The sequence below is a fragment of the Corythoichthys intestinalis genome, chromosome 22 (genome assembly GCF_030265065.1).
Source record: "Corythoichthys intestinalis isolate RoL2023-P3 chromosome 22, ASM3026506v1, whole genome shotgun sequence".
In the NCBI taxonomy this organism is placed as follows: Eukaryota; Metazoa; Chordata; class Actinopteri; order Syngnathiformes; family Syngnathidae; genus Corythoichthys; species Corythoichthys intestinalis.
This window is the reverse complement of record NC_080416.1, coordinates 4299353-4325864: the sequence shown is the minus strand read 5'-3', so window position 1 is coordinate 4325864 and position 26512 is coordinate 4299353. Positions and strand designations below refer to the sequence as shown.

Sequence of the window (26512 nt, the reverse complement as noted above, 5' to 3'; positions counted from 1 at the left end):
TATTTTACTTTCTGTTTCGATCCTGGCTTCAACAGCAGTGGACATTCGGCGAGTTGATGGAATAAATGATTTGAAACCTGAGGAAGCTGGCGATTTCTTAGGCGATGTTACCACAATAAGAACTGTCACCTTAACTCATAAAGACTGGCGAACGGAGGGGGACCGCCGGCCGAGATCGGCATTCTATGACCCAGTTCATGGATGCACACTTATATTTTGCTATCATTAAGGTTTTCATTTCAATGGTAAGCGTCACCTTTTCCTTTTTTTTTTTTCTCCACCTGCACTAAACTTAAACTGCACTAAACTAAAAACAGAACTAAAATGCATTTTGCGTAGTTGGTAACATGGAAGCCGAACTTTTAACAGCACGTCAGCCGCACGCGCGCACGCAGATGCACGCGAGGCGATAAATCGCAGCGGGAAAATTATCGCCTTCATTTTTATTTACCGTGCGATAAATGGAATTATTGCATATTGCGACAGGCTTAAACACGATATTTGCCTATAAAGTCTGCAACGATAGGTTTCGAGGTTTTAATTTTTTTGACAAAATCAGTCACATTTCATCTAAATGCATTAAAAATCTTAAAAATGTTCCTAATTTTGGCACTTTTGTTTCTGAAACATTTCAGAAATTTGACTGAAAACCATTATTTTTCAACAAATCTGCATAGCAAAACAATGACAATTCTGATTGACGCTTTGCGTTTCAATTGATTTCGATACAATTTTCCTTAACCAGTCGATATACAAAGTGTATAGATCCAGTTCAATATATTGCCACTCACCTACACTGCAGGCCGAAAGTATTGGCACCCCTGCAATTCTGTCAGATAATGCTCAATATCTCCCAGAAAATGATAACAATTATAAATGCTTTGGTAGCAATATCTTCATTTATTTTTCTTGCAATGAAAAAACACAAAAGACAGTGAAAAAAAAATTAAATCATTATCATTTTACACAAAACTCCAATAATGGGCCAGGCAAAAGTATTGGCACCCTCAGCCTAATACTTGGTAGCATAACCTTTAGACAAAATAACTGCGAACAACCGCTTCCGGTATCCATCCGTCTTCTTTGGCTAACTGCTCCAGGTCTCTGAGATTTGAAGGATGCCTTCTCCAAACTGCCATTTTCAGATCTCTCCACAGGTGTTCTATGGGATTCAGGTCTGGACTCATTGCTGGCCACTTTAGAAGTCTCCAGTGCTTATTGTCAAACCATTTTCTGGTGCTTTTTGAAGTGTGTTTTGGGTCATTGTCTTGCTGGAAGACCCATGAACTCTGAGGGAGACCCAGCTTTCTCACACTGGGCCCTACCTTATGCAGCAAAATCTTGGTAGTCTTCAGACTTCATAATGCCATGCATACGGTCAATTGGTAGTCTTCAGACTTCATAATACCATGCACACGGTCAAGCAGTCCAGTGCCGGAGGAAGCAAAGCAACCCCAAAACATCAGGGAACCCAACCATGTTTGACTGTGGGGACCGTGTTCTTTTCTTTGAAGGCCTGTTTTTTTCCCCCCTATAAACTCTGTGTGGATGCCTTTTCCCAAAATCCTCTACTTTTGTGTCATCTGACCAGAGAACATTCTTCCAAAACATACAGTGCCTTGCAAAAGTATTCGGCCGCCTTGAACCTTGCAACCTTTCGCCACATTTCAGGCTTCAAACATAAAGACATAAAATTTTAATTTTTTGTCAAGAATCAACAACAAGTGGGACACAATCGTGAAGTGGAACAAAATTTATTGGATAATTTAAACTTTTTTAACAAATAAAAAACTGAAAAGTGGGGCGTGCAATATTATTTGGCCCCCTTGCGTTAATACTTTGTAGCGCCACCTTTTGCTCCAATTACAGCTGCAAGTCGCTTGGGGTATGTTTCTATCAGTTTTGCACATCGAGAGACTGACATTCTTGCCCATTCTTCCTTGCAAAACAGCTCGAGCTCAGTGAGGTTGGATGGAGAGTGTTTGTGAACAGCAGTCTTCAGCTCTTTCCACAGATTCTCCATTGGATTCAGGTCTGGACTTTGACTTGGCCATTCTAACACCTGGATACGTTTATTTTTTAACCATTCCATTGTAGATTTGGCTTTATGTTTTGGATCATTGTCCTGTTGGAAGATAAATCTCCGTCCCAGTCTCAGGTCTTGTGCAGATACCAACAGGTTTTCTTCCAGAATGTTCCTGTATTTGGCTGCATCCATCTTCCCGTCAATTTTAACCATCTTCCCTGTCCCTGCTGAAGAAAAGCAGGCCCAAACCATGATGCTGCCACCACCATGTTTGACAGTGGGGATGGTGTGTTCAGGGTGATGAGCTGTGTTGCTTTTACGCCAAACATATCGTTTTGCATTGTGGCCAAAAAGTTCAATTTTGGTTTCATCTGACCAGAGCACCTTCTTCCACATGTTTGGTGTGTCTCCCAGGTGGCTTGTGGCAAACTTTAAACGAGACTTTTTATGGATATCTTTGAGAAATGGCTTTCTTCTTGCCACTCTTCCATAAAGGCCAGATTTGTGCAGTGTACGACTGATTGTTGTCCTATGGACAGACTCTCCCACCTCAGCTGTAGATCTCTGCAGTTCATCCAGAGTGATCATGGGCCTCTTGGCTGCATCTCTGATCAGTTTTCTCCTTGTTTGAGAAGAAAGTTTGGAAGGACGGCCGGGTCTTGGTAGATTTGCAGTGGTCTGATGCTCCTTCCATTTCAATATGATGGCTTGCACAGTGCTCCTTGAGATGTTTAAAGCTTGGGAAATCTTTTTGTATCCAAATCCGGCTTTACACTTCTCCACAACAGTATCTCGGACCTGCCTGGTGTGTTCCTTCGTTTTCATAATGCTCTCTGCACTTTAAACAGAACCCTGAGACTATCACAGAGCAGGTGCATTTATACGGAGACTTGATTACACACAGGTGGATTCTGTTTATCATCATCGGTCATTTAGGACAACATTCGATCATTCAGAGATCCTCACTGAACTTCTGGAGTGAGTTTGCTGCACTGAAAGTAAAGGGGCCGAATAATATTGCACGTCCCACTTTTCAGTTTTTTATTTGTTAAAAAAGTTTAAATTATCCAATAAATGTTGTTCCACTTCACGATTGTGTCCCACTTGTTGTTGATTCTTGACAAAAAAAATAAATTTCATATCTTTATGTTTGAAGCCTGAAATGTGGCGAAAGGTTGCAAGATTCTAGGGGGCTGAATACTTTTGCAAGGCACTGTAGATGGATTATTTTTTTAATCTCTGCGGGGTCTGCTTGGCGAGCCCGCTGCACGGTGGTCTCAGTCGTTTTGCTCAGTCGTCCAGCGCCTGGCATTCCAGGCGTCCTCTCGGTTGTTTTGTTCGGCCGTCCGCCACCTGGCATACTGCCGCCAGCGCTCCGACCGTGCTGCCCGGCCCTTCATTGCTGTTGAATCGAGTTGCGGGTCTTTACAAAATGCGCTACTGCCCTCCAGTGGCCAGTTTTATTGCTTTAAAAAAGGTTTGGAGCCTTGTTTTTTGTTTCTCAGATAGATCACAAGCTATAGATTCTTCTTGTAAAAAAAAAAAAAAAAACGCAAAAGACGTATAAATACGTTTTTGGGACAATGAAGCATTTAAAAATAGAACGTATTTATACGTTTCTGGGAGCAAATGAGTTAATGACTTCTTTCCTAAGCATTCATTAATGCTCATAAAATTGTCATGTCAGAATTATGACGGTCTTATGACAGTCTTATGACCCTAGTGTCAAATAAAGTGTTCCCTAATGATTCCTTCTGAACTGCTCCTACTAATGTTTGTGGCAATTTTGGGTTTTGTTCCAATTTCTTTTCGTACTGTATTGACGACTCCTATAACTGAACAAGATCCCGGATACAAGCGGCCGAAATGAGTTTCTTCTATAGGGTGTCTGGGCTCTCTCTTAGGGTGAGACCCCAGATTTAGCAGTAGATAATGGATAGATGGTTCCTATAACTGTAACGTTGTAACAATGTACAAAACAAAACTATCATTTCAGAAAACCTCTTGACTGATGTATTTTTCTTTTCTTTTGCATCAGCCTCCTTGAGCAGAAGATGTCAGAGATGGAGATGAGGCACCGTGAAGAATTGGAGACTCTAAAGCAGGAGAAGGGACGTCTCCATCTTCTTGTTGGTCAGCAGAGCGGGGTTATTAAAGAGCTTGAATCCCAGTTGAGTCGGGCCACAGGAAATAGCACTGCCCTGCAAAGACAACAACAGGAGATGATGGACACTGTCCACAACTTACTCAACCTTTGCTCCAAAGATGGAGGTAAGTTGAATAGTGGTTGATGCTGTCAGTTGAATTTGTCAGAGTTTTAGAATCATTGGACTGGATTTTGGTTGCGCTGAGGATAACATTTGACATTTATTTCTATAAATCTCAGAAAGTCTTATAAAAACATTACTTAGTTCGCCATCCCTGTTGAGCTATTTTTAGAACAGGCTACTCGTGATCCTCTGGGACGACCTGTTGCCTGCTGGCATTTTAGTGACGCCTGCACTAACCTATGAAAACAGTCCATTGGTCCTTATCTATGGTGGACCCGAAGTGCATGACACAATGGCAAAGAATACATTTTGACTGGTGCCTACCTTTTCCCAGTTCCTTAACGTATTTTTGATTTTGATTTGCCCATGCGTTTTCTGATTCATCGATGTGTTCTTTTGTTATGTGATAGGCCGTAGTGTTTCTGAATTTGTTGTTTTTTGATTTGTCGTTGCGTTTTGCACTTCAGGACCACTGTACCTATCAGACCACAGTATGTAAAGAAATTGTGTTCCAATGACTATATTTTGAGCCGAGGCATCATTCACTTGTTTTGAAGTACTTTATTTCTCTGAGCAGGCACACTAGCAGAAATAAAAATAAATTTAAACCATCTGGTGCGTATTTAGTGCGCTCAAAAAACTATCTGGTAAACATTAGCATTACATTTTTTTCCTGGTAGTTTTTAGTGAGCGCCACATATTATCTGGTGCGCACCAGATTGTTTCTGGTAAGCACCAGAAACAATGAACATTAGCGTTATATAGCATTTAAGCTAGCGGAATTTTGCTATGCAAGTTAGCCAATTGTTCTTTTGTTGTGCTTAGATTCTCATTTATTTATGTTTTTATATAATTTGAGGCTAAAATCAAGCGCTAGTTGAATCCAAGATTGAACTAAAGCTTCACTAAATCCTGTATTATCATTTTTAGCACCTCAAAACTGCTGGTGTTCGATGCGTGCCAGACTTAGCCTCAAACGATATAACAAAAATAAATAAATGAGGATCATACAAAAGAACAATTGTCTAACTTGCACAGCAAAAATCTGCCAGCTTAAATTCTATATGGTGCTAATGTTTACTAGATTGTTTCTGGTGCACACTAGAAACATTCTCGTGCACACCAGATAATTTTTAGTGCGCACCAGATGGATTCTGGTATGCACCAGAATCAGTCTGGTGAACGTTAGCATTATATAGCATTTAAGCTAGTGGAATTTTGCTATGCAAGTTAGCCAATTGTTCTTGTTTTGTACGCAGATTCTCATTTAGTGATATGTTCATATCGTTTGAGGCTAAGATCAGGCGCTAGTCGAGTCCAAGATTGAGGTAAAGCTCAACTAAATCCTGTGTTATCATTTGTAGCACGCTGAAACTGCTGGTGTCTGATGCACAAAAAAAAAAAAAAAAAAAAAAAAAAAAAGGGCTCTTACAAAAGAACAATTGGCTAACTTGTGTTGGAAGCAGTCTTCCAGGTCCCCCGCGTGTTCGTTCTCAATTCAGATGAGACGGCTAGACTGGATTGTTAAATGAAGACTGGAGGCAAGAGATCAATACTGCGCAGTTATAATTTCAGAAATTTCTGGGTGTACTTACCTACAAGACAGGCTGTATAGGAAATGCACGCTAAACAGAGGGCTCAGCCTTTCTTATATACAAATAAGGAGGTGTGTCTGGAACGTGACTAACTCATCCCGCAGATCTTGCATAATAGGTCAGGAGCCTTGCTGCATTGGCAGTAAAATGTCCATGATTATCTGAGGCAAAACTAACTGTCCACAGTTTCAGTGAAAAACAACTGGTCATGCTTGCAAGCATATCAGAAGATTGCATTAGGCGAGATGCTTACTGACTTCACTTGCATGACAAAAGTCCGCTAGCTTAAATACTATATAATGCTAATGTTTACCAGATAGTTTCTGGTGTGCACTAGAAACAGTCTGGTGCACACCAGACAGTTTCTAGAGCGCAACACATACTATCTGGTGGGCACCAGAAACAATCTGGTAAACATTAGTACTATATAGCATTTAAGCTGGCGGACTTTTGCGATGCAAGTTAGCCACTTGTTCTTTTGTTGTACTTAGATTCTCATTTATTTATGTTTTTATATCGTTTGAGGCTAAGATCAGGCGCTAGTTGAATCCAAGATTGAGGTAAAGCTCATTTAAATCCTGTGTTATCATTTTTAGCACGCCGAAACTGCTGTTGTCCGACACGCGCTTCTGCTTAGCCTTGAATGATATAAAAATAAATAATTGAGGATCTTACAAAAGAAAAATTGTCTAACTTGCATAGCAAAAGTCCGCTAGCTTAAATACTATATAATGCTAATGTTTACCAGATTGTTTTGTAGTGCACACCAGAAATATAGAATATAGTCTGTGGTGCGCACTAGAAACTATCTGGTGCGCACCAGAAACTATCTAATAAACATATAGCATTTAAGCTAGCGGAAACCCTAAACCCTTCATATCGTTTGAGGCTAAGATAAGGCGCTAGTTGAGTCCAAGGTTCATATAAATCCTATGTTGTCATTTTTAGCGCGTCATAACTGCTGTTGTCCGATGCACGCCTGAGCTTAGCCTCAACGATATAAAAAAATGAAATAAAATAAATGAGGATCTTATAAAAGAACAATTTGCTAACTTGCATGGCAAAAGTCCGCTAACTTAAATGCTACATAATGCTAATGTTTACCAGATTGTTTTGTAGTGCGCACCAGAACCAATCTGGTGTGCACCAGAACCAATCTGGTAAACATTAGCAGATCAAGCGCTAATTGAGTCCTCATTGAGTGCTCATTTAAATTCTTTGTTAGCATTTTTAGCAGGCCATGACTGCTGGTGCCCGGTCCGCGCCTGAAACAATAAAAAAATAAATAAATAAATGAGGATCTTACAAAAGAACAATTGGCTAATTTGCATAGCAAATCTCCGCTAACTTAAATGCTACATAATGCTAATGTTAACAGATTGTTTTTTGTATGCACCAGATGGTTTAAATTAATTTTGTTCTCTCGATGTCCCTTTCGTAGCTTTAACAACATTGATTTTCCAAACCCCTTGAAATTATGAAGACACCATTCATTAAATCATACACCATTGTAGGAAACGCTGCCTGCAAAAACTTGAAGCACGCAGCGTGACACGAGCAATGTGGTTCTTGTTTTAACCTGGCTGCTCCTGTTAAAGGGGCTTAGTGGCTTTCATAAACCAGCGTGATACTAGATTTGCAACAATTGGTTTTCAAGGTTTTATTTGTAAAACAGCTGTGCATACTTATTGAAAGATATGTCAAACTGAATGTCGTTTATAAAGAAAAAGGATCATCTTATTCCTCGGAGTCTGACTCACTTGCGATAATATAAGTTCAAGAATTTTCCATTGAGCGCAACATGACCTCACACCGACACGGTTCTTTTATTTTGATCAAACGGAGTTTATTTTTCGCAAGTGAAAGGAGGAGGTGTTGCAAGAATGTACGAAGTATCGGTTTTGTCATTAGCATTTTCACGTACGTCGACTTGCCGTGCAAAATGCCTTGAAGACAAACGATTATTAGATTAGCTAGCATGATTAATAAGTGCTGCTTGCTTTTGTAATTTTAATAGACCATGCCAATAGGTCATGGTTGTACTGACCTGTGTGTAATCCATCTGTTTGGCCTGGATATGTGTATGTTCCATTTAATTTCCAAAGGCCTCGGGGGCCATCTTGGCTCACCTGCTGAATATGTATTTTGTCAGTCTCTTCATGTACATCCAAATGCAACACAAACTGGTTTACTGGAACTGTCAAGTTGAATGAAGTCGCCTTGAATAAATATTTGCTAATTTTAACCACAGCTCCATTGATTAAGTGTCACGCTAGCATGTCTCGTAGTGATTAGCGGCGGTCTCAGATAGACGTGTTTGACGTGCAGTCTGGCTGCTGCCGTGTGGTGGGTCCTGCCTTCCACTGTGTTGCGTTTCAGGGTTGAGGCGGGTGTGCGGGTTAGAGGTCGTGCCTTCCTGACCCCAGCCTGACTAAGTCAAACTGTAATAGTTCCTGAGGGATAGCCCGTCTGAATGAGGTTAGGGGTGGCTAGATGGATTTCAGTGATCATTTGACACACTGGTCTTGTTTTTAGACTGAATTTAAAAATGTAACTGCTCTATTTGTTGTTGTTAGCTTGGTGGTGATATTTCACAGCAACGATTAATTAAATCATGACCAATCAGTGATGGAATGTAACGAATACTGTACTCAAAGCAACACGTGGTAACTTTTTTTTTTAAAGTTTTGGTCTATTTTAGTGACGCCGATGGACAAAGGCGGTAGTGTTTTGCCTTAAGGAAGACTGCATTTCCCATGAGGACACCCGCACGGTGTTGTAAAATCATCAGTCAATTAAAAACTAATCTCCCGGTCACTTGCAGATGGATTAAACAACATATCTGTTTTCAGCAGCTGTGTGAAGGATGAATTGTCATAAGCAGAGGTGTAGGTAGAGTAGCCAAAGATTTTACTCAAGTAAGAGTAGCGTTCCTGTAAAATACAGTAAAAGTTGTCATCCAAAAATGTATTGAAGTCAAAGTAAACAAGTATTTTGTCAGAATATTCAAGTAATGAATAACATTGTGAGTACCTGCTTACGCCTTGTGATTTTTTCTGTTTTTTAAACAATGTTTTTTTTTTTTTTTTTTTTTGCAGCACAGTTATCTATATAACCTATTAAATAACCACTTTTAGCCAAAGAAATACAAAAAAAAAGAAAAAAATCATTGAATTCTGGCGATAGAACAAATATACAGAAATGAAGCATTATTCGTCCGAAGACCATGAGTGCCCTCTAGTGGAGAAAACATATTTCCTGTTGTAAAACTAAAAGGATCATATCTCCGGTTTTCCGTGGTCAATCGGTGCCAAATACAAACTTGGAGAGAGATTAAAATCTGTGCTTTCGAGTCATGATGATGGCAGCGCTCTGTGTCAAATACTTATTTTTTTTACGGTGCTTTAAATTCTCCATGTGATTGAACAGCCCGGCGTGATCATAGAACAGCAAGCTTGAGTCTCTTTGGTAAAATGGAGATTTATAATCATGTGATAATTGTTGAGACGTCTCATTTGTGAAACTGGTAGAACCACTGTTGGTGGCTCTGGCAAAAAAAAGAAGAAGAAATAAGCTAAAAATCTAATATGTAGATTGAATAGGAAAAATGCAACGACTAGTTAAGCCCAAAAGTCGTGGAAAATGAATAGCGTTTCTTCTTCTCTTAATTATCTACTCAAATAAAAGTAACAACTATGGCTCTGTAAAACTATTTTAAGAAATGCATTTTTCTCAAAAAGTTACTCAAGTAAATGTAACGGAGTAAATGTAATGCGTTACTACCCACCTCTGGTCAGAAAGTTATGAATCCAGTTGTGGCTAAACAATAGCATATGACGGTTAGCAACCGTCACACCAGCGAGTGAAAGCCAGGCCAATTTTTATTCTGTATATCCTGGTAGCCTCCCTTTTTTACCTCCTCAGAAAAAACTTTTTGTCTCTTTTGTTGCTCTGCCATCATTGCAGAATTCGCGCGAAAGCGTCCGCATCGTCTTCTGTCTTTATAGACAAGTTTCCTGAGCGAACTATGGGCAGCGCCATCTTGGACAATGTCTGCCTCGAACTTTCGGTTTAGAAAGAACAACAGGAATCGCGGTTGAAGTCAGCATCGTGTTGGCAAAGTTAAAACTGCTAAATCAAGCCAGAGGAACCCACAGAATCTCCAAAAATGGATGTGGATGAGACGTAGATGAGATTGTATGATTGTTCTTATCACTTCGTTGATAATTCGTGGGTATAATTATAACAATCTGTCAGCCTGTGTTGACGAGAGGTATAGATTGATACGCCGGCCACTTGAGTGACTAAAATGAGGTGCATTTATGCATTGACACAATTGTGCCATCTACACGGACTGATTACCAACAGGCTAGCAGCCACATACAGTAGTTTTAGTAAAGGTCGGCTAAACTTGCTTGAACCAATTAGCTGCAAAGCTTTATTGCTTCAAGAAGATAATTTGGCTATCACTGCTCCCTTGTGGGAGACAGTCAACCTCTGCTGCCACCTGCTGTCAATACTGTTGTTGTCCAACATGCCTCCTAGCATGCAATGCAGCGCTACAGATGTAAATAATCAAAATTCGTGTTCTGTGGTAAGTATTTCTTCAGTTATTGTTCCAGTCGTTTCATTAATTGCTAGTTTATTGGTATTTATTGTTACGGTGGTTCATTTGGTTTTATGACAAAGTGTTAGCGGGTTAATGTCTATATAATATTTATATTTTATATAATATTTTCGTGTCAAATTAGGCTTATTGTGTGTTTTCAGTTGTGGTCAAATACTTAGAGCGAGTTCATGTGATTATTTTTGATGACGTGCGGACACTAACTGATATATGCTAATTGTTTGTGTGACCAACCTGTTCTGTTAAAATGCTTAGAAATAAACAATGGCAATTCTGAATGTCTTTAAAAGGCTGAAAAAGTTTTAATGTGCCGCAACAGAGTTTAGTTTTCCCTCAGCTTCCCTAAAGAAGCCGCCACAATCTTCAGAATGAAGTTTAAGTAGCTACTTTTGTTGCTATGTCTGTTATTGTTGTTCAGACAAGTGTATGCAAGTCAAGGCAATTGTTTGTAATCACAGTTTATAAACTGTGGGCAGCAGTTTCTTTTCACTGCAGTATATTGTTATTAAAATCCTTTAGAAATTGAAAGCAATTTGGGCTTATTTTCCTAACAATATGCTGACTCATGTCTGCTAGTGATTCAGTTTTTCGCAACACTGATATGTCATCATTTTATTTTATTTTTTTTCAATAGTGCATGAGCAATTTTTCCATCTGCGTTTCCCAATATTGCAGCACAACCCGATATTTTTGATGTGGCTAGATGAAGCAATTTGTTTAAATTGTATTCATTATCCGAAGCTCATTAGGGTGCAATGAGCCGCAGCCTGCTATTAAAAGTAATTGATCACAGATTTGGAACACTCTTTTAAAGCTGTTGGCTGCAAAATAAGATTTTGTTTTACGGTTTTCTGTTATCTAGGAGAATTAGTGTTATTCATCATTTTTATTGCTTAAGAATGAGGCCGATTTATTTCTTTTTGTAAAAATGGCATCATATGCAACAATGAATATAACATGGTGTTGTGAACCTCTGAATAATAGTTTAAACTTGAAAGTGCAGTGCTCATTTGTATATATGCCTCATAGCCCAGAATAGTAAATATTTATTTATTTATTATTACATATACAGTACTTATTTTCCACCATGATTTGCAAATAAATTCTTTAAAAATCAAACAAAGTGATTTTCTGTTGTTTTTTTTTTTTATATCCACATTCCGTCTCTCATGGTTGAGGTTTACCCATGTTGACAATTACAGGCCTCTCTAATATTTTCAAGTGGGAGAATTGCACAATTAGTGGTTGACTAAATACTTATTTGCCCCACTGTATTGGTTGCACACAGACTACTTTTCATTGTGTAAAAATGTCATTATGTCAGTGTTGTCCCATTAAAAGATATACTTAAATATCTGCAGAATTGCGAGGGGTTTAGTCACTTTCTTGATACACTGTAACTCCTACTAACATTTATCTTTTAAAAACCACTGTCCGTGGTTCCCTTTAAAATTTTGTTCAACTTTAGTGACTTTATTATATAGGATTTGTCTCCTAAGTTGAAACACCAGTGTCTAATATACCGTATTTTTCGGACTATAAGTCGCAGTTTTTTTCGTAGTTTGGCTGGGGGTGCGACTTATACTCAGGAGCGACTTATGTGTGAAATTATTAACACATTATGATATTATTTCACATGTTATTTTGGTGTTTTGGAGTGACACTGATGGTTTGGTAAACTTGTTAGCATGTTCTTTATGCTATAATTATCTTAATAGCTATGGCCATGTTCGCGTTCTGCCTTTGGCAATGTGTGTTCAATTGTATTATTGACTTTTTTATATTGAAATGCATGCTTTTAGTTTGTGGCGCTTTCATACCCACGTGGGTGCGCACTTGCACTTGTTTACGTGGTGAAGAGCGCTCACACGCCAGAAGAAGACCGACAGCTACATAGCTCTGACTGAGTGGGCGAGTTAGCGAGAGAGAAACACGGCTGTGAACCTACGTTCATTGTTTATGCTTGTAAAATATCTCTACAGAGGAAACACCTGTGTGTATATCTTTTCTGTTTTTGTTATGTGTTTTCCACCCGCGATCGGACACTTAGAGCCAGTTGTGTGGTTGTTTGAACGATGCGCTAATGCTAGCGAACGCATGCAATCCATTTGTGTTATGTCATTGCTGTAGAAGCACCTAATTATCATTTATTTACGTCGATGTGAACTTGTTTGGTATCGAGGACGAAATTGATTCAGGAAATTATACGGACGTCCAGCATCGTCATTTGGGAGTTTAACCCGCTGAATAGCCAGGACCGAGCCGTAGCGTCCTGGTGAGGACAGTATATTCGTATATCCGGCATTTCGTTGTTCATACACTGTACACTTATTCAGAATGTTGTTCTCTATTGTATTTTTATTAGGGTTGTCCCGATCAGGTTTTTTTGCTCCCGATCCGATCCCGATTGTTTTAGTTTGAGTATCTGCCGATCCCAATATTTCCCGATCCGATTGATTTTTTTTTTGCCTCCCGATTCAATTACAATCATTCCCGATAATTTTTCCCGATCATATACGTTTTGGCAATGCATTAAGAAAAAAATTGAATAAAACTCGGACGAATATATACATTCAACATATAGTACATAAGAACTGTATTTGTTTATTATGACAATAAATCCTCAAGACGGCATTTACATTATTAACATTTTTTCTGTGAGAGGGATCCACGGATAGAAAGACTTGTAATTCTTAAAGGATAAATGTGACTTTGTATATTGTGACTAAATATCGCCATCTAGTGTATTTTGTTGAGCTTTCAGTAAATGATACTGTAAACATTTAACTGTTCTGCTCAAATACATGATGGGAAGTGCAACCATGACTGTGCGTAGTGGCACCAATTGATATATCTTCTCTGCGTTGGGAAATAACATAGGGTGTTAAGGAAAAGATCAACTACTATCTTACTTCCCCACATTGCTTCCCACGATATTTCTAATTGTTGAGAGAGGGATTGTTAGGCTTTAGTCAATTAAAAAAAGGCTCCAAAGACTGCCAAAATTCTCTCTACTCATTTTACGCTGCCTTTTAGCTCTATATATAGGTAAAACGGCGCCATTATAGATTGAACGTGACAATGCGTGAGTAGGTCGTGCAGCGCATGCATTAATTGCGTTAAATATTTGAACGTGATTAATTTTTAAAAAATTGATTACCGCAGTTAACGCGATAAATTTGATAGCCCTACTTTAAGCCACAACTAAAGACTCTGGATGAGTGTAAGACATTTTGTCTGTAACGTTAAATACAATTAGAAAAGGATTTAATTAAAAAAAATATATATATATATACATATATATATATATATATATATATATGTGTGTGTGTGTGTATATTTATATACATATATATATACATATATTAATATATATATATATATATATTAAAAAAAGGCATGTCCGAAATTTTTTTGCCGATTCCGATACTTTGAAAATGACGTGATCGGACCCAATCGATCAGGACATTTTAATTTTTATATGTTCTATGTGTTGGATTTTATCAAGTAAATTTCCCCCCAAAATGCGATTTATACTCGGGTGTGACTGTTGTGTTTGTTTTTTTTTCTCTTCGTTTGACATTTTATGGCTGGTGCGACTTATACTCAGGTGCGACATGCAGTCCGAAAAATATGGTACTATAAATTTGCATAAGTAGATCTATTAATGTTGCTAAAATTGTAAATTACCACTTGCGTTCTTTAAATATATGGATGAAAGTAGAGATGTCCCGTTCGATCGGGTCCGATCGCTTCATTTTCAAAGTATCGGAATCGGCAAAAAAATATCGGACATGCTTTTTTTAAATATATATATATTTTTTAATTAAATCGTTTTCTAATTGTATTTAACGTTACAGACATCATGTGTTCCACTCTTCCAGAGTCTTTAGTTTAAGCTTAAGGTAGGGTTATCAAATTTATCGCGTTAACGGCGAGAATGAATGTTTATTACATTTATCACGTTACAATATTTAACGCATGCGCTGCATGACCCACTCACACATTGTCGCGTTCAATCTATAATGGTGCCATTTTACTCATACACTATATAGAGCTAAAAGGCAGCGTAAAATGAGTAGAGAGAATTTTGGCAGCCTTTGGAGCCTTTTTTTGAAATGGCTAAAGCCTTGCAATCCCTCTCCCAACGATTAAAATAATCGTGGGAAGCAATGTGGGGATGAAAGGTAGTAGTTGATCTTTTTCTTAACACCCTATGTCATTTCCCAACGCAGATATATGAATTGGTACCACGACGCACAGTCATGGTTGCACTTCCCATCATGCATTTGGGCAGAAGTTAAATGGCTACAGTATCATTTATTGAAAGCTCAACAAATACACTAGATGGCAATATTTAGTCACAATATACAAAGTCACAAGTCTTTCTATCCGTGGATCCCTCTCACAGAAAGAATGTTAATAATCTAAATGCCATTTTGAGGATTTATTGTCATAATAAACAAATACAGTACTTATGTACTGTATGTTGAATGTATATATTCGTCCGAGTTTTATTCATTTTTTTCTTAATGCATTGCCAAAATGTATATGATCGGGAAAAATTATCGGGAGCAAAAAAAAGCAATCGGATCGGGAAATATCGGGATCGGCAGATACTCAAACTAAAACGATTGGGATCGGATCGAGAGCAAAAAAACATGATCGGAACAACCCCAGATGAAAGCATGTATTTGTGGGGGAACATAAAATAGAACTGACATAATTTTGTCATGTTGTACATCCCTCAAAAAATGTTCGAGGACTTCATTGGCTCACGTCATGAATCAGACTCAGCCGTACTTAAAGACTGATTACGGTCACATGGGAGCAGTGATGTCTATAGCAGCCCATTTAGCTCCAATTTTCACTCTCTTCAGTTCCAGGATTTGGGCTCATTTGGCACGAGAACTGATTTATGCAAACACCCAAGGCCTATTGGTCTTTTCACATGAACCCCCTGCTGAAAATGAGTCCCCACTGAACTACTAAATATTTTACTGCAAACAAATATTAGGACATAAATAATATTTTGAGATCTGGGCAGCTCGCGCTACAAGGGAACCGGGCTTATGGCGGCACTTCAAGTCCCATAGCGGTTTTATTCCTCTTTGGGAAATCTCAGTAGCTATCGTGAAATAATTGTCAGCACTAATTTCAAGCCAAAAATCTCCACTAACATTAACCCCCCCGCCCCCGACTCCTTAAAAGTACCCCGCTGTCAGCCAGCTTGGGGTAAATTACCGCCTGACAGGGCTATCCTTTGTTGTATTAGAGTCTGGGGTGCAATGTCGACCTGTCACAGCAGGAGAGTCTTGTCACTGACACTCAATACTTTGTCAAAACGGCCAAATACTGTAGCGGACCTAAATAAAAGACTCCCATCCAACAGAGAGGTCCTTTGCGCAGAGGCGGATCAAAGTAAAAGCATAGGATCACTGACTCATTTTACTTTCCAATGACATCTTCTTTGACTCCACAATTATAACAATAAAAACAATGGGGTGAAAACTGATGTGAACCCGTTAAATGGGAGGGGAAAGGCCGAGAAGAAAGAGGATTTGAAAAAGAAAAATCTGAAGGAATTTCCATCACTATAACAAGGCTTGGAAAGTAAATATAAACCACTTGTTATAACAGGAACTTGAAATTTATAGCTTGTAGTATTTTGTCCATAGCCTCATGCTTGGTTTCAAAATAGTGCAGCCATAATTATCTACAGATGGAAATGGATGCAGCTGCTCTGTCAAAAGTTTGAAGCAAAGTTTTGGAGGTTCTTCTGTTAATAAGCTAGTTGACCTAAGATTTTATCTGGAAGTCACAAGAGGTTCGCAGTGATATTTTGCTGTCTTCTGCCTTCTGATTCAGTATCCATGAAAGTAGAAGATAGCAAGTGAACGTTGCACATATTAAAGCAACACTGGGTAACTTTTCAACTTTGATAAAATAGTTTCATAACATTTGTGATGTGTCAACTGACAACTACTGTAATTTCCCGAATATAACGCCCATTTTTTCCCCCCAAAATTTACTCATAAAACTCGCTACAACTCCTTACTTTGTGAAAATTATCGTATACTGTGAGCAATTTTACCACAGAAAATTAATATTCTATTTTTTAAAAAAATTTGACCAAAGGATTAAAAAATGCTGCAACCGCTTACTTTATAAAAGTTGGAGAGAGTTGGAATCATATTTATTGTTGCTAAATTTAGGGTGCGTTTTATACACGGTACAAGAATTTTCCCGAGATTTTACAGGTAAAGTTGGGGTGCGCGTTATAGATGGGTGCGCATTATATTCGGGAAATTACGGTAGTTGAATGACAACTCTTTTATATCTTGAGGGGGTATGTATCGCTTTCACTTGCACAAATTAATTTTGAGGAGGGTGGCAGGAAACCTGCACACAAAAAAAACTACAAATGTGCTGACTGCTTTACGGCATACGTCACTTCCCCTTATTCATTATAAAGACGGAAGTCAATGCTAATGCTTTCGCGCAAATTCTAAAAGATGGCATAGCAACAAAAGAGACAAAAAGTTTTGTCCGCAGTTTATTTATTTATTTTTTTTCAATTAAAAAATAATTAAAAATGCAGTATTTTATAGAGCTGTCCCAATCCGATCATGTAGTCCCTCACTCTCGCTCCTGCCGCTTCTCTTGGTCAGGCCCGGCAGTGCACTATGGAGGACCAGAAGTGCAAAAATTAAATAAATACACACTTGAAATAAATAAATAAATAATGAAATAAATAAATAAAAATTGAAATAAATAAAAAGAAAATTTGAGATAAATAAATATATATTGGAATAAATAAATAAGTGTTGAAATAAATAAATAAAAATGGAAATAAAAATTGAAATAAATATAAATCGAAATAAATAAATGTAAATTGGAATAAATAAATAAAAGTGAAAAATATAAAAAAGAATTGAAATAATTAAATATTAATTGAAATAAATATTGAAATAGATATGGAAATAAAAAAATACATTTTGAAAAAGAAGCATTTTAATGACACTTTTAAATATTTATTTATTTGTGTATTTATTTAATTTTTGCACTCCTGGTCATCCATCGTGCACTGGCGTTGCTTATTAAAGTTATCGACGATTGAAAGAAGTTTAGGTTTTGATCCTGCCAGGGAGGCTTGGAACCCGAAACTTTAAAGCATCGCATGAGTCAATCATCATTTAACTTGTTAAACAGTTGCTGTGGCAACTCATTGTGTATCAGTGAGTGAGCAGGTTGTGCAGATTTGAGCGTACTCACTCAATGAAGCATTTAATAAAGACAATAATTTTTCTACTACCGTCACATGCTATTCTTAAGCCGAAACCGGATTCATGACCTTAGTACTATTTATCTTTCACAAAGCCGCTGAAAACAGAAATGTTGTTTAATCCATTAGCAGGCAACTGGGAGATCATGATTTTACGACACTGTGCGGGTGTGCGCTGCTCCTCATGGGAAACGCAGTCTTCCTCAAGGCGAAACACTGCGGCTTTTGTCCACCGGCGTCGCTAAGTGGTACTTTTGTAATTTAATATATGGCACAACAAATGTCTAATAAAAAATCTTGGACTCAGTCGTTCACAGTCGAATCTTTTTTTAATGGAAAACTGGCAAGGCAGCAACCAAATAGCCTACTTACTGTAGGTAGGCTACTTACCGTCTTTCCTACAATTCCTATTTCCTTTTCCAACAATAATGTCATAAATTACACAGACAAAATGTAATTCATGGTTTATACTTGACATTTTCTTGCAAGAAAAATGAAAACGCAATCCATAGCACATTACATCGTTAAAAGGATTTTTTTCAAAGTTGATTTGCCAGTTTGGACGCTTTTCATTGTCACATAAGCAGTTGCTCAGATTCCATAACGCAAGGGTGTAGGTTTGCATAGGGACAATAGGGACATAACACTAACAATTTTTCAGGATGCTCAAATTGTTCCCACCAATTTTTAAGCAACCTTATTTGCATTACATAATGAGTTCAGCTATTATAGGTACTTTAGATTGTCTTCCTATATGTTGTTAGGCTAGAGTAGACCCTACCATTATTAAGTGAATTATTTTCATGATGTTTAGACTTAAATTTATCCCTTTTTACTTGCTGAATGTGCTGGTCAATTTTTTCCCCTTCCAAAGCACGTTTGATTGGCTGATGACATGACCCCACTGCCCCCAAACCACACACGCACACCCCGTCAGATTCCTGACGCCTTCTCTGCCCTTTCGAAGAGGAGGGATATAAAAAGTTTTTTTTTTAGGCCAGCAGCAGCCACTGAAAGTAAAGTAATAACACGTCAATGTTGTGTATGTGGGGAAAACACCACTAACTTTGATACTGAAAGTTTTAAAAAAAAATGCCACATGGCAAATACCACTTTTGATTTTGGAGACAGTGAGAACTAAAAGTGGTATTTGCCGTGTGGCAAAAATTTTTTTCCTTGCAGCAAAAAATTTTTGCCATGTGGCATTTTTTTGCCATGTGGCATTTTTTTTTGCCATATGGCAATTTTTTTTTGCAATATGGCATTTTTTTGTCATGCGGAACAAATTTTTTGCCATGTGGCATTTTTTTTGCCATATGAATATTTTTTTTTTTACAATGTGGCAAAAAATGTTTGTCATGTGGCTTTTTTTTTTTGCCATGTGGCAATTGTTTTTGCACTGTGGCATTTTTTTTTTGCCATGTGGCAATTTTTTTTGCAATGTGGCACAATTTTGTTGCCATGTGGCAAAAAATTTTCGCCATGTGACATTTTTTTTTGCCATATGGCATTTTTTTTGTGCAATATGGCATTTTTTTGTCATGCGGAACAAATTTTTTGCCATGTGGCATTTTTTTTGCCATGTGTATATTTTTTTTTACAATGTGGCAAAAAATGTTTGTCATGTGGCTTTTTTTTTTGCCATGTGGCAATTCTTTTTGCACTGTGGCATTTTTTTTTTTGCCATGTGGCAATTTTTCTTGCAATGTGGCACAATTTTGTTGCCATGTGGCAAAAAATTTACGCCATGTAACAATTTTTTTTGCCATGTGGCAAAAAATGTTTGTCATGTGGCATTTTTTTTTTTTTTTGCCATGTGGCAATTGGTTTTGCAATGTGGCATTTTTTTGCCATGTGGGAAAAATATTTTGCCATGTGGCATTTTTTTCTTGCCATGTGGCAAAAAAAACTGCCACATGGCAAAAAAAAAAAAAAAATACCACATGGTAAAAAATGTTTGCAAAAAAAAAGCACTTAGTTTTCGGCCCTGCTGTCTGAGTTAGCATAACATTCAGCTGTGTGAAGTTGCTAACCTGAAAAACTACTGCAGTCAGGCCTTAAAAAGCATTAAAGTAAATGTTCGAGGCATTAAAAATTATGTACTTGATAGTTTTAATAAATTCTTTTTTTTACATTATATGACTTGTCTGCTATCGTCGAGTAGCCAGAATAAAAGAACATAAGCTCATTGCGAGATAAAAGAGCCGATACTTTTGGCTACCTGATAATATTGGCCAAAAAACACATTTTAAAATGGCGTCGGATAATAACGACATTCGTTTTTCATGATCAGTTTTAGTCCAATATGCATTCTGCCTTCATAATGAATGTAGTAGCCTTGTGCCTTTGTACAAGGGCTGGTCTCACCTTGGCACAGCAGTTATGCTTATTGACCATTCGATGTCTCCAAATTAAGATGCTTTGGATTTGGTATTTAAGCAGACCATTTGCATTTATGGTGCAAAAATTTCCTGAACAGTATACGAGTTAATCATTATTTTTCAATCATAATTTAGCTCATTCACTGTACTGTACCTCATTCACTGTGTGCCTTTGTTGTTATTTTCAGCCAGAAGCACTGGGTGAGCCATTTGTGATATGGCAGTGGCTTACTGGCACTTTGCACTTGCACTTGATCTAAAAAACTGATGTTTGCACTATTTTGATTTCAACAACAACAACATTAAAAAAGTGGTAGGCACTTTTCCCCATAACTTCAGTTGAAGTTATTCTGTTATTTGTCACGGAATGATTATGGAAAACCTTAAAGTTGTTACATTTATCATTATTAAAGTATCCAGTACGGCACCTCAATGCAATTAGCCATATGTTAAGTCCCTGACCGCATATATTGGTAGAGGACTTTTGGAGTTAGGGTTTACAATATCCGGTTATTGGTTAAAAAGTCATTATAGGACAACTCTACTTATAATTTATGTGTGTGAAACTGAATCTGCAGTTGGACATGGGCGTTAAATTAGTTTAAAGGAGGGATTGACCGATATAGACAGAGTTTTTCAGGACGGATACCGATTATAAGTAGTTAGTTATTCATTTGGAGTAAAAGTGTAAAAATTGGCGTAAAAAATGAATAATGCAACATGTTACTGTCCCACTGTACCGCCTTCATAATGCAAATTATTTTTCAACAAGAATAACGTAGAAAATTGCGTCCAGTCAAATCCGCTCACTGCTGAGAACAGCTGCGCACAGACAGAAAATGAGTTGCTACAGCACACTACTGTTTAACAAGCTAAACGATGATTGACACAGTCGGCGTCTTTGAAGGTAGCGCTGCCAAGCTTCTCTGGCAAGATCAAAGCTTCAACGCCTGTCAATCACCGTTAACTTTAACAGGCAAAACTCGCTGACCAAGAAAAGCAGCAGGAAGCACAAATACATATTTTTAAATGAAAAACCCGATCCTTTCCACCCGATTCCGGTCCTCTGAAAAATGGTCATATCCCTAGTCTCTATCCTTATTTTTAAAATGACTTTTTCATATCGACCCGTTGGATTAAAAATAAATAAATACATAAATAGAAAAGGCCGATACTGATATACGTATATATGGTTTATCTCTGGTTTAAAGTGGCATTCAAAGTATTGAAAGACATTTGCTGATACCTGTAGAAACCCTGTTTCAGACTGGTGCATGTATAGCATTGGGATAGTATAATTCTTGAAAACAATCCAAAAATATCAGATACATCATCAAAGTGTAGACAGGTTTGCTGGCCATGAGTCATTCTGTGAAAATATTGTTCAAGACACAATACTTCACTTACATCTCCAAACATATGAGTAGTATAGCCTATAAACTGACAAATTTATTACAAATTCTATTCAATGCATTTTTCATTCATTTTATTTGACTCCGTTGAGATACTTTTTGTTGTCTTTGCGCTATTATTCACTCACCTCATTGAAATCTGCAGTAGAGCAGTTCACATCTTTTTTGCTTTTTGCATCCACAGTCCCGAAGGTCCTGGATGAAGAAAAGAAGTTCCGCGATTGTGCCGACCTTTACCAGGCTGGCTTTCATAAGAATGGCGTCTACAACATCCAGATCAACCAGCAGGAGAACAAAAGGGTGAGAAGCCGCAATAAAGTGTCACCAAAATCCCAGTGAAAGTAACACTTATTGCGAACACTTCCATTGTTGGTTTAAAGTAAACCACTTGTTTTCTTTAAGTTGGCTTAAAATTACTCTTCACAAATGAGCTAACGACACTCAGCCACTGGGGGACATCTGCCACCGATGAGTGCCAATGATGAGTCCAAGCTGTGAATACTCTCGGCGGCTTTGAAAACGCTGGAATTTGGCGAGAGGTGAAGCCAGACGTTGAGCTGAACATGATGGGGACACTGGGGTTATGCGCTCAATGATATGTTCTTAACCTCTCCACTCCAGTGATTGATGAAGGTGATAATTTGATAAATGGAGAGGCTTGAAGAAGGTGTTAGATAGAGGCGATTGCTCCAAGACTGCAAGGAAAGCTCGGCTTCCCCCAAAATGTCAAAAGTGATCAAATGTATACTGTTGTGTGTACATGTCATTGGCTAAATATGCGCTACAACGAACTCAACTTGTGTTCAGAATTAGCGTCTTATCACTGGTTACGATGCGGCTTGCTACCCTAGAATTTCATACTCACCGCTGTTCCAGCTCTAGAGTCTGGTGACTGTTCCACAGATCAAATTCCCAGAGTGGAGCAAGCCACAGAAAACAGACAGCGGAGTGGACCAATCAGAGACAGGCAGACGTGATGTTAGTAAAGCGACAAACTCTAGCGCGAGGACGTAAACATACGAGGAGAGCGGAGAACAGAGTTTATTCGACATGGCTTGCGCGAGAGAGACTGTTGGTTTTAGCGACTTAATGTGTTTTTGGTCATTTAAAACTGAAGTTAACGTAGTTAGGAACACATTCTCAGCTCTCCCATTCGCCATCTGTGTTGTTGTGGAGACGACTTCCGACGCGCAAGAATGATGTTGCTCGTTAAGATAACATCACAAATAAACGAATCTGACTGCAGGGACGATTTCGTTTGGGTTCGAGAGGCCAATAAGGAGCTGGGTCCCAGACTCTATAGCTGGAACAACGGTGAGTCTGGAGTTTCAGGCTAGCGACTTGCTGTTCATTCATTCGTGCAACTTCACAGTCCTTTAAGCAGTGTGGGTGCAGTGTCATCTCCAGAGTTGAGAGTCCATTGTTCAAATGTAGTGTCCATCGGACGCTGTGTGTCTCTGTGGGTCTATCGGCAGTGGGCGGGGCTCGGCTGGCCCTCGGCTGGCCCTCGGCTCTGTTCTCTGCATGATGATTGGATGATCTGTCATAGTAATGACAATAAAAGGGCAGTAGGTGGATCCCACAGTTTTCTGTATGGTGTGGTTCCCAGGGCTTGGCCTCCTCTTAGTCTGGGCTGCCGGTTGCAGGAGTGGAGTGGGTTGGGGCCCTGGTCCCGCCCCGCCCCGCGACGACTTTTCGGTGCTCTCCTGCTTCTGCCCTCCTCTCGCCTTCTGGGCGCCGGTGGGTCGGAGGGGTGTCGCCCCCTCTGGATGGGGATCCTGTCCTGCCCCAGGCCTTGCAGGCTGTCAGGGTCCTGCCGTGTGCCGTGTTGGTTGGGGTTGCAGCGGTGGCTGGTTAACCAAGTGGGTGAGCGGTGGCGCATCCCCTCATCTTTTCCCCGAAGGTCGATTAACGGGGGCACAGATAGTCTGGGGGACCACCCTTGGTCCCCGGGGGATGGCGGTGGCCTTCTTGCCGGAGCTACAGCAAGAGGGATGGGCCGCGCTTGCTCACCCCCTGATTGGCTGGGAGGTGCATTTGCCCTTTGGTGGCCCCGATGCAGCATTTCCACTTGCCTGCAGGGCTATCACACATCTAGTGGGCTTGGCGCATGACTGGGGACAATTAGACACACTCAATTTGAGAAATTGTCGGTGCCAGGATTTGCGATCAGGCACCATAGAATAGGATGTCAACATATTTACACTTACATATCATTTGTTTTCTACACCTCACATTGTTGATTTGTATACTCTCCATCCAGCCTATCCACATATATTTCTTACCCCCCTTCACCCTTTCTCCTCGGTCATCAGGCCCCACACATGGTGTCCACGGGAAATACAATTAGCTAGTAATAGCACCAGCATATTCATTTGTAGTGTTGGCGTTGAATGTATTTCTTGTTGTTGTTGTTGTTTGTTTTTCTCCTCTTCTGTCCCTCCTAATTTCTGTCCCCTTATAATCCCTTCATGCTCGCTGCTTTCCCTTAATAAATGACACAAAATGAATAACCACAATGGGGGTATATCACACACCCATGTGATACATTAAAACTGTTCAGACCATAAGGACAACCAGATTCCCATTCTCAAAAAAAAAAAAAAAATGATTTGTCCCTTTTTACCCTTTTGATTGACACCAAAATGAGCAAATCGGTGATTTTGTTGTATTGACATCCATGGGAGATGTTTTTCAATTTTCATTCAGTTGTTTTGAGTTGAACAGGAGACTTTCATAATCATCCTAGCGACAAATGCTTTGTTTAAAACAACTAGCGAAAAATTAAGCTTCTATATCTGGTGTTTTTTTTTTCGTTTTTTTAATTGTAACTACTTGTGTTTGAAGACTTGACTTCTGGCACTCTAGTTTCTTTCCCTACCGAGCAACGGCTGCCGCTGAGTCACTCTACCGTCACAAAGCACTCACAGGCAGACACACTTTGAGCTTCCCTTCATTGAAAGACCAGCGTCCGCCACTGGTGTTAGCAGATTGTATCCGTCGCCCCACTGCTGGAATCATCTCAAAGGTGGTTAATGGCTGTTTGTGTGCACCTCCACGAGATGGATGTGAGACAGTCTCCTGGAAATGATCATGTCAGGGGTACTTCCTTAATTAACTCAGCCTGCGTTCATGTATGTTCAGCTGTGTGGGCTGGCTGATTCGAGGGACCTTCCCTGCTCGACACCGGTGTCTCAAACTCAAAACAATGAGCAACCCTGCAGATAGACCCACATCCCTGCATTATCAGCTTACGCACACTAAGGTCCGAGGTTAAGGGCCATATTACACCCAGGTGTCTGCTGGTATGTGTCCATCCCAGACCTTCACTTTGATCTGGACCCTCTGATGAGGAACATCTCTTGGGAGTTGGTAAAGGATAAGGAGACTCTGATTAGTTTTGAGTGGAACACAGATACACCAAGTTCCCAAACATGACTTCAAATAGCTGACCCTTCATTGTTTCGGAATGCCGCCGAGAATAGCATCAAATATTCAATTCATTACATGCGCTAGTTGTATAGAATTACGTCTAATAAATCCCCACAAAAAGACAGCCCTCTGGGTGCTATCAATGTTTTACTGTCAAACTCTAAGCTTTTTCTGATTTGTAGGTGTATTGCAACATGGAAACAGCTGGCGGTGGATGGACGATCATCCAGCGGCGGGAAGACGGCAGTGTGGATTTCCAGAGAACGTGGAAGGAATACAAAATGGTGAGAAATGACATATACATGGCAGGGGCGGAGATCCGTTTTCAAATTTGGAGGGGGACAATAACAGTAACATTTTGGAGAATAATTATTATTGGGGGGAACGGTAATAGAATTTAGAGTTATAAGACCTGTGGAAATACTGCCAAATAATAAATACTAGGGTTGTTCTGATCATGTTTTTTTGCTCCCGATCCTAGCCCGATCGTTTTAGTTTTATTATCTGCTGATCCCGATATTTCCCGATCCGATTGCTTTTTTTTCCCTACCGATTCAATTCCAATCATTCCCGATAAATTTTCCCGATCATGTACATTTTGGCAATGCATTAAGAAAAAAATGAATAAAACTCGGACAAATATATACATTCAACATACAGTACATAAGTACTGTATTTGTTTACTGTGACAATAAATCCCCAAGATGGCATTTACATTATTGACGTTCTTTCTGTGAGAGGGATCCAAGGATAGAAAGACTTGTGACTTTGTAAATTGTGACTAAATATTGCCATCTAATGTATTTGTTGAGCTTACAGTAAATGATACTGTAGCCATGCCCAAATGCATAATGGGAAGTGCAACCATGACTGTGCGTAGCGCTACCAATTGATATATCTTCTCTGCGTTGGGAAAAAACATAGGGTGTTAAGAAAAAGATCAATTACTACCTTGCTTCCCCACATTGCTTCCCACGATATTTCTAATCGTAGGGAGAGGGATTGTAGGGCTTTAGCCAATTAAAAAAAGGCTCCAAAGGCTGCCAGAATTCACTCTACTCATTTTACGCTGCCTTCTAGCTCTCTATATAGGTAAAACGACGCCATTACAGATTGAGCGCGACAATGCAGAGTGGGTCGTGCAGCGCATGCATTAATTGCGTTAAATATTTTAACGAGATACATTTTTTAAAACAGTAATTACCGCCGTTATCGGGATAAATTTGATAACTTTACCTAAAGCCAAAACTAAAGACTCTGGATGAGTGTAACATATTATGTCTGTAACGTTAAATACAATTAGAAAACGATTCAATTAAAAAATATATATGTATTAAAAAAAGGCATGTCCGATATTTTTTTGCCGATTCCGATACTTTGAAAATGACGTGATCGGACCCGATCGATCGGGACATCTCTAATAAATACAGAAAACACACACGATGCTCTTTAAAAGAAACTGCTGTATTTTAAGCCAAAAGAAC

The 26512-nt window shown here is 39.0% G+C and overlaps 1 protein-coding gene across 4 annotated transcripts in view; it reads left to right on the top strand.

Moving 5' to 3' along the window:
- The window catches only part of angpt1 (angiopoietin 1), a 256411-nt gene that overhangs the window by 197932 nt on the left and 31967 nt on the right, over positions 1 to 26512 (top strand). For all 4 annotated transcript variants that reach the window (XM_057827812.1, XM_057827809.1, XM_057827811.1 and 1 more), the window contains 3 exons: positions 4065 to 4297; positions 21781 to 21896; positions 25211 to 25312. In XM_057827812.1, the coding sequence (XP_057683795.1) occupies positions 4065 to 4297; positions 21781 to 21896; positions 25211 to 25312 (451 nt within the window). The remainder of the gene's footprint in view (positions 1 to 4064; positions 4298 to 21780; positions 21897 to 25210; positions 25313 to 26512) is intronic.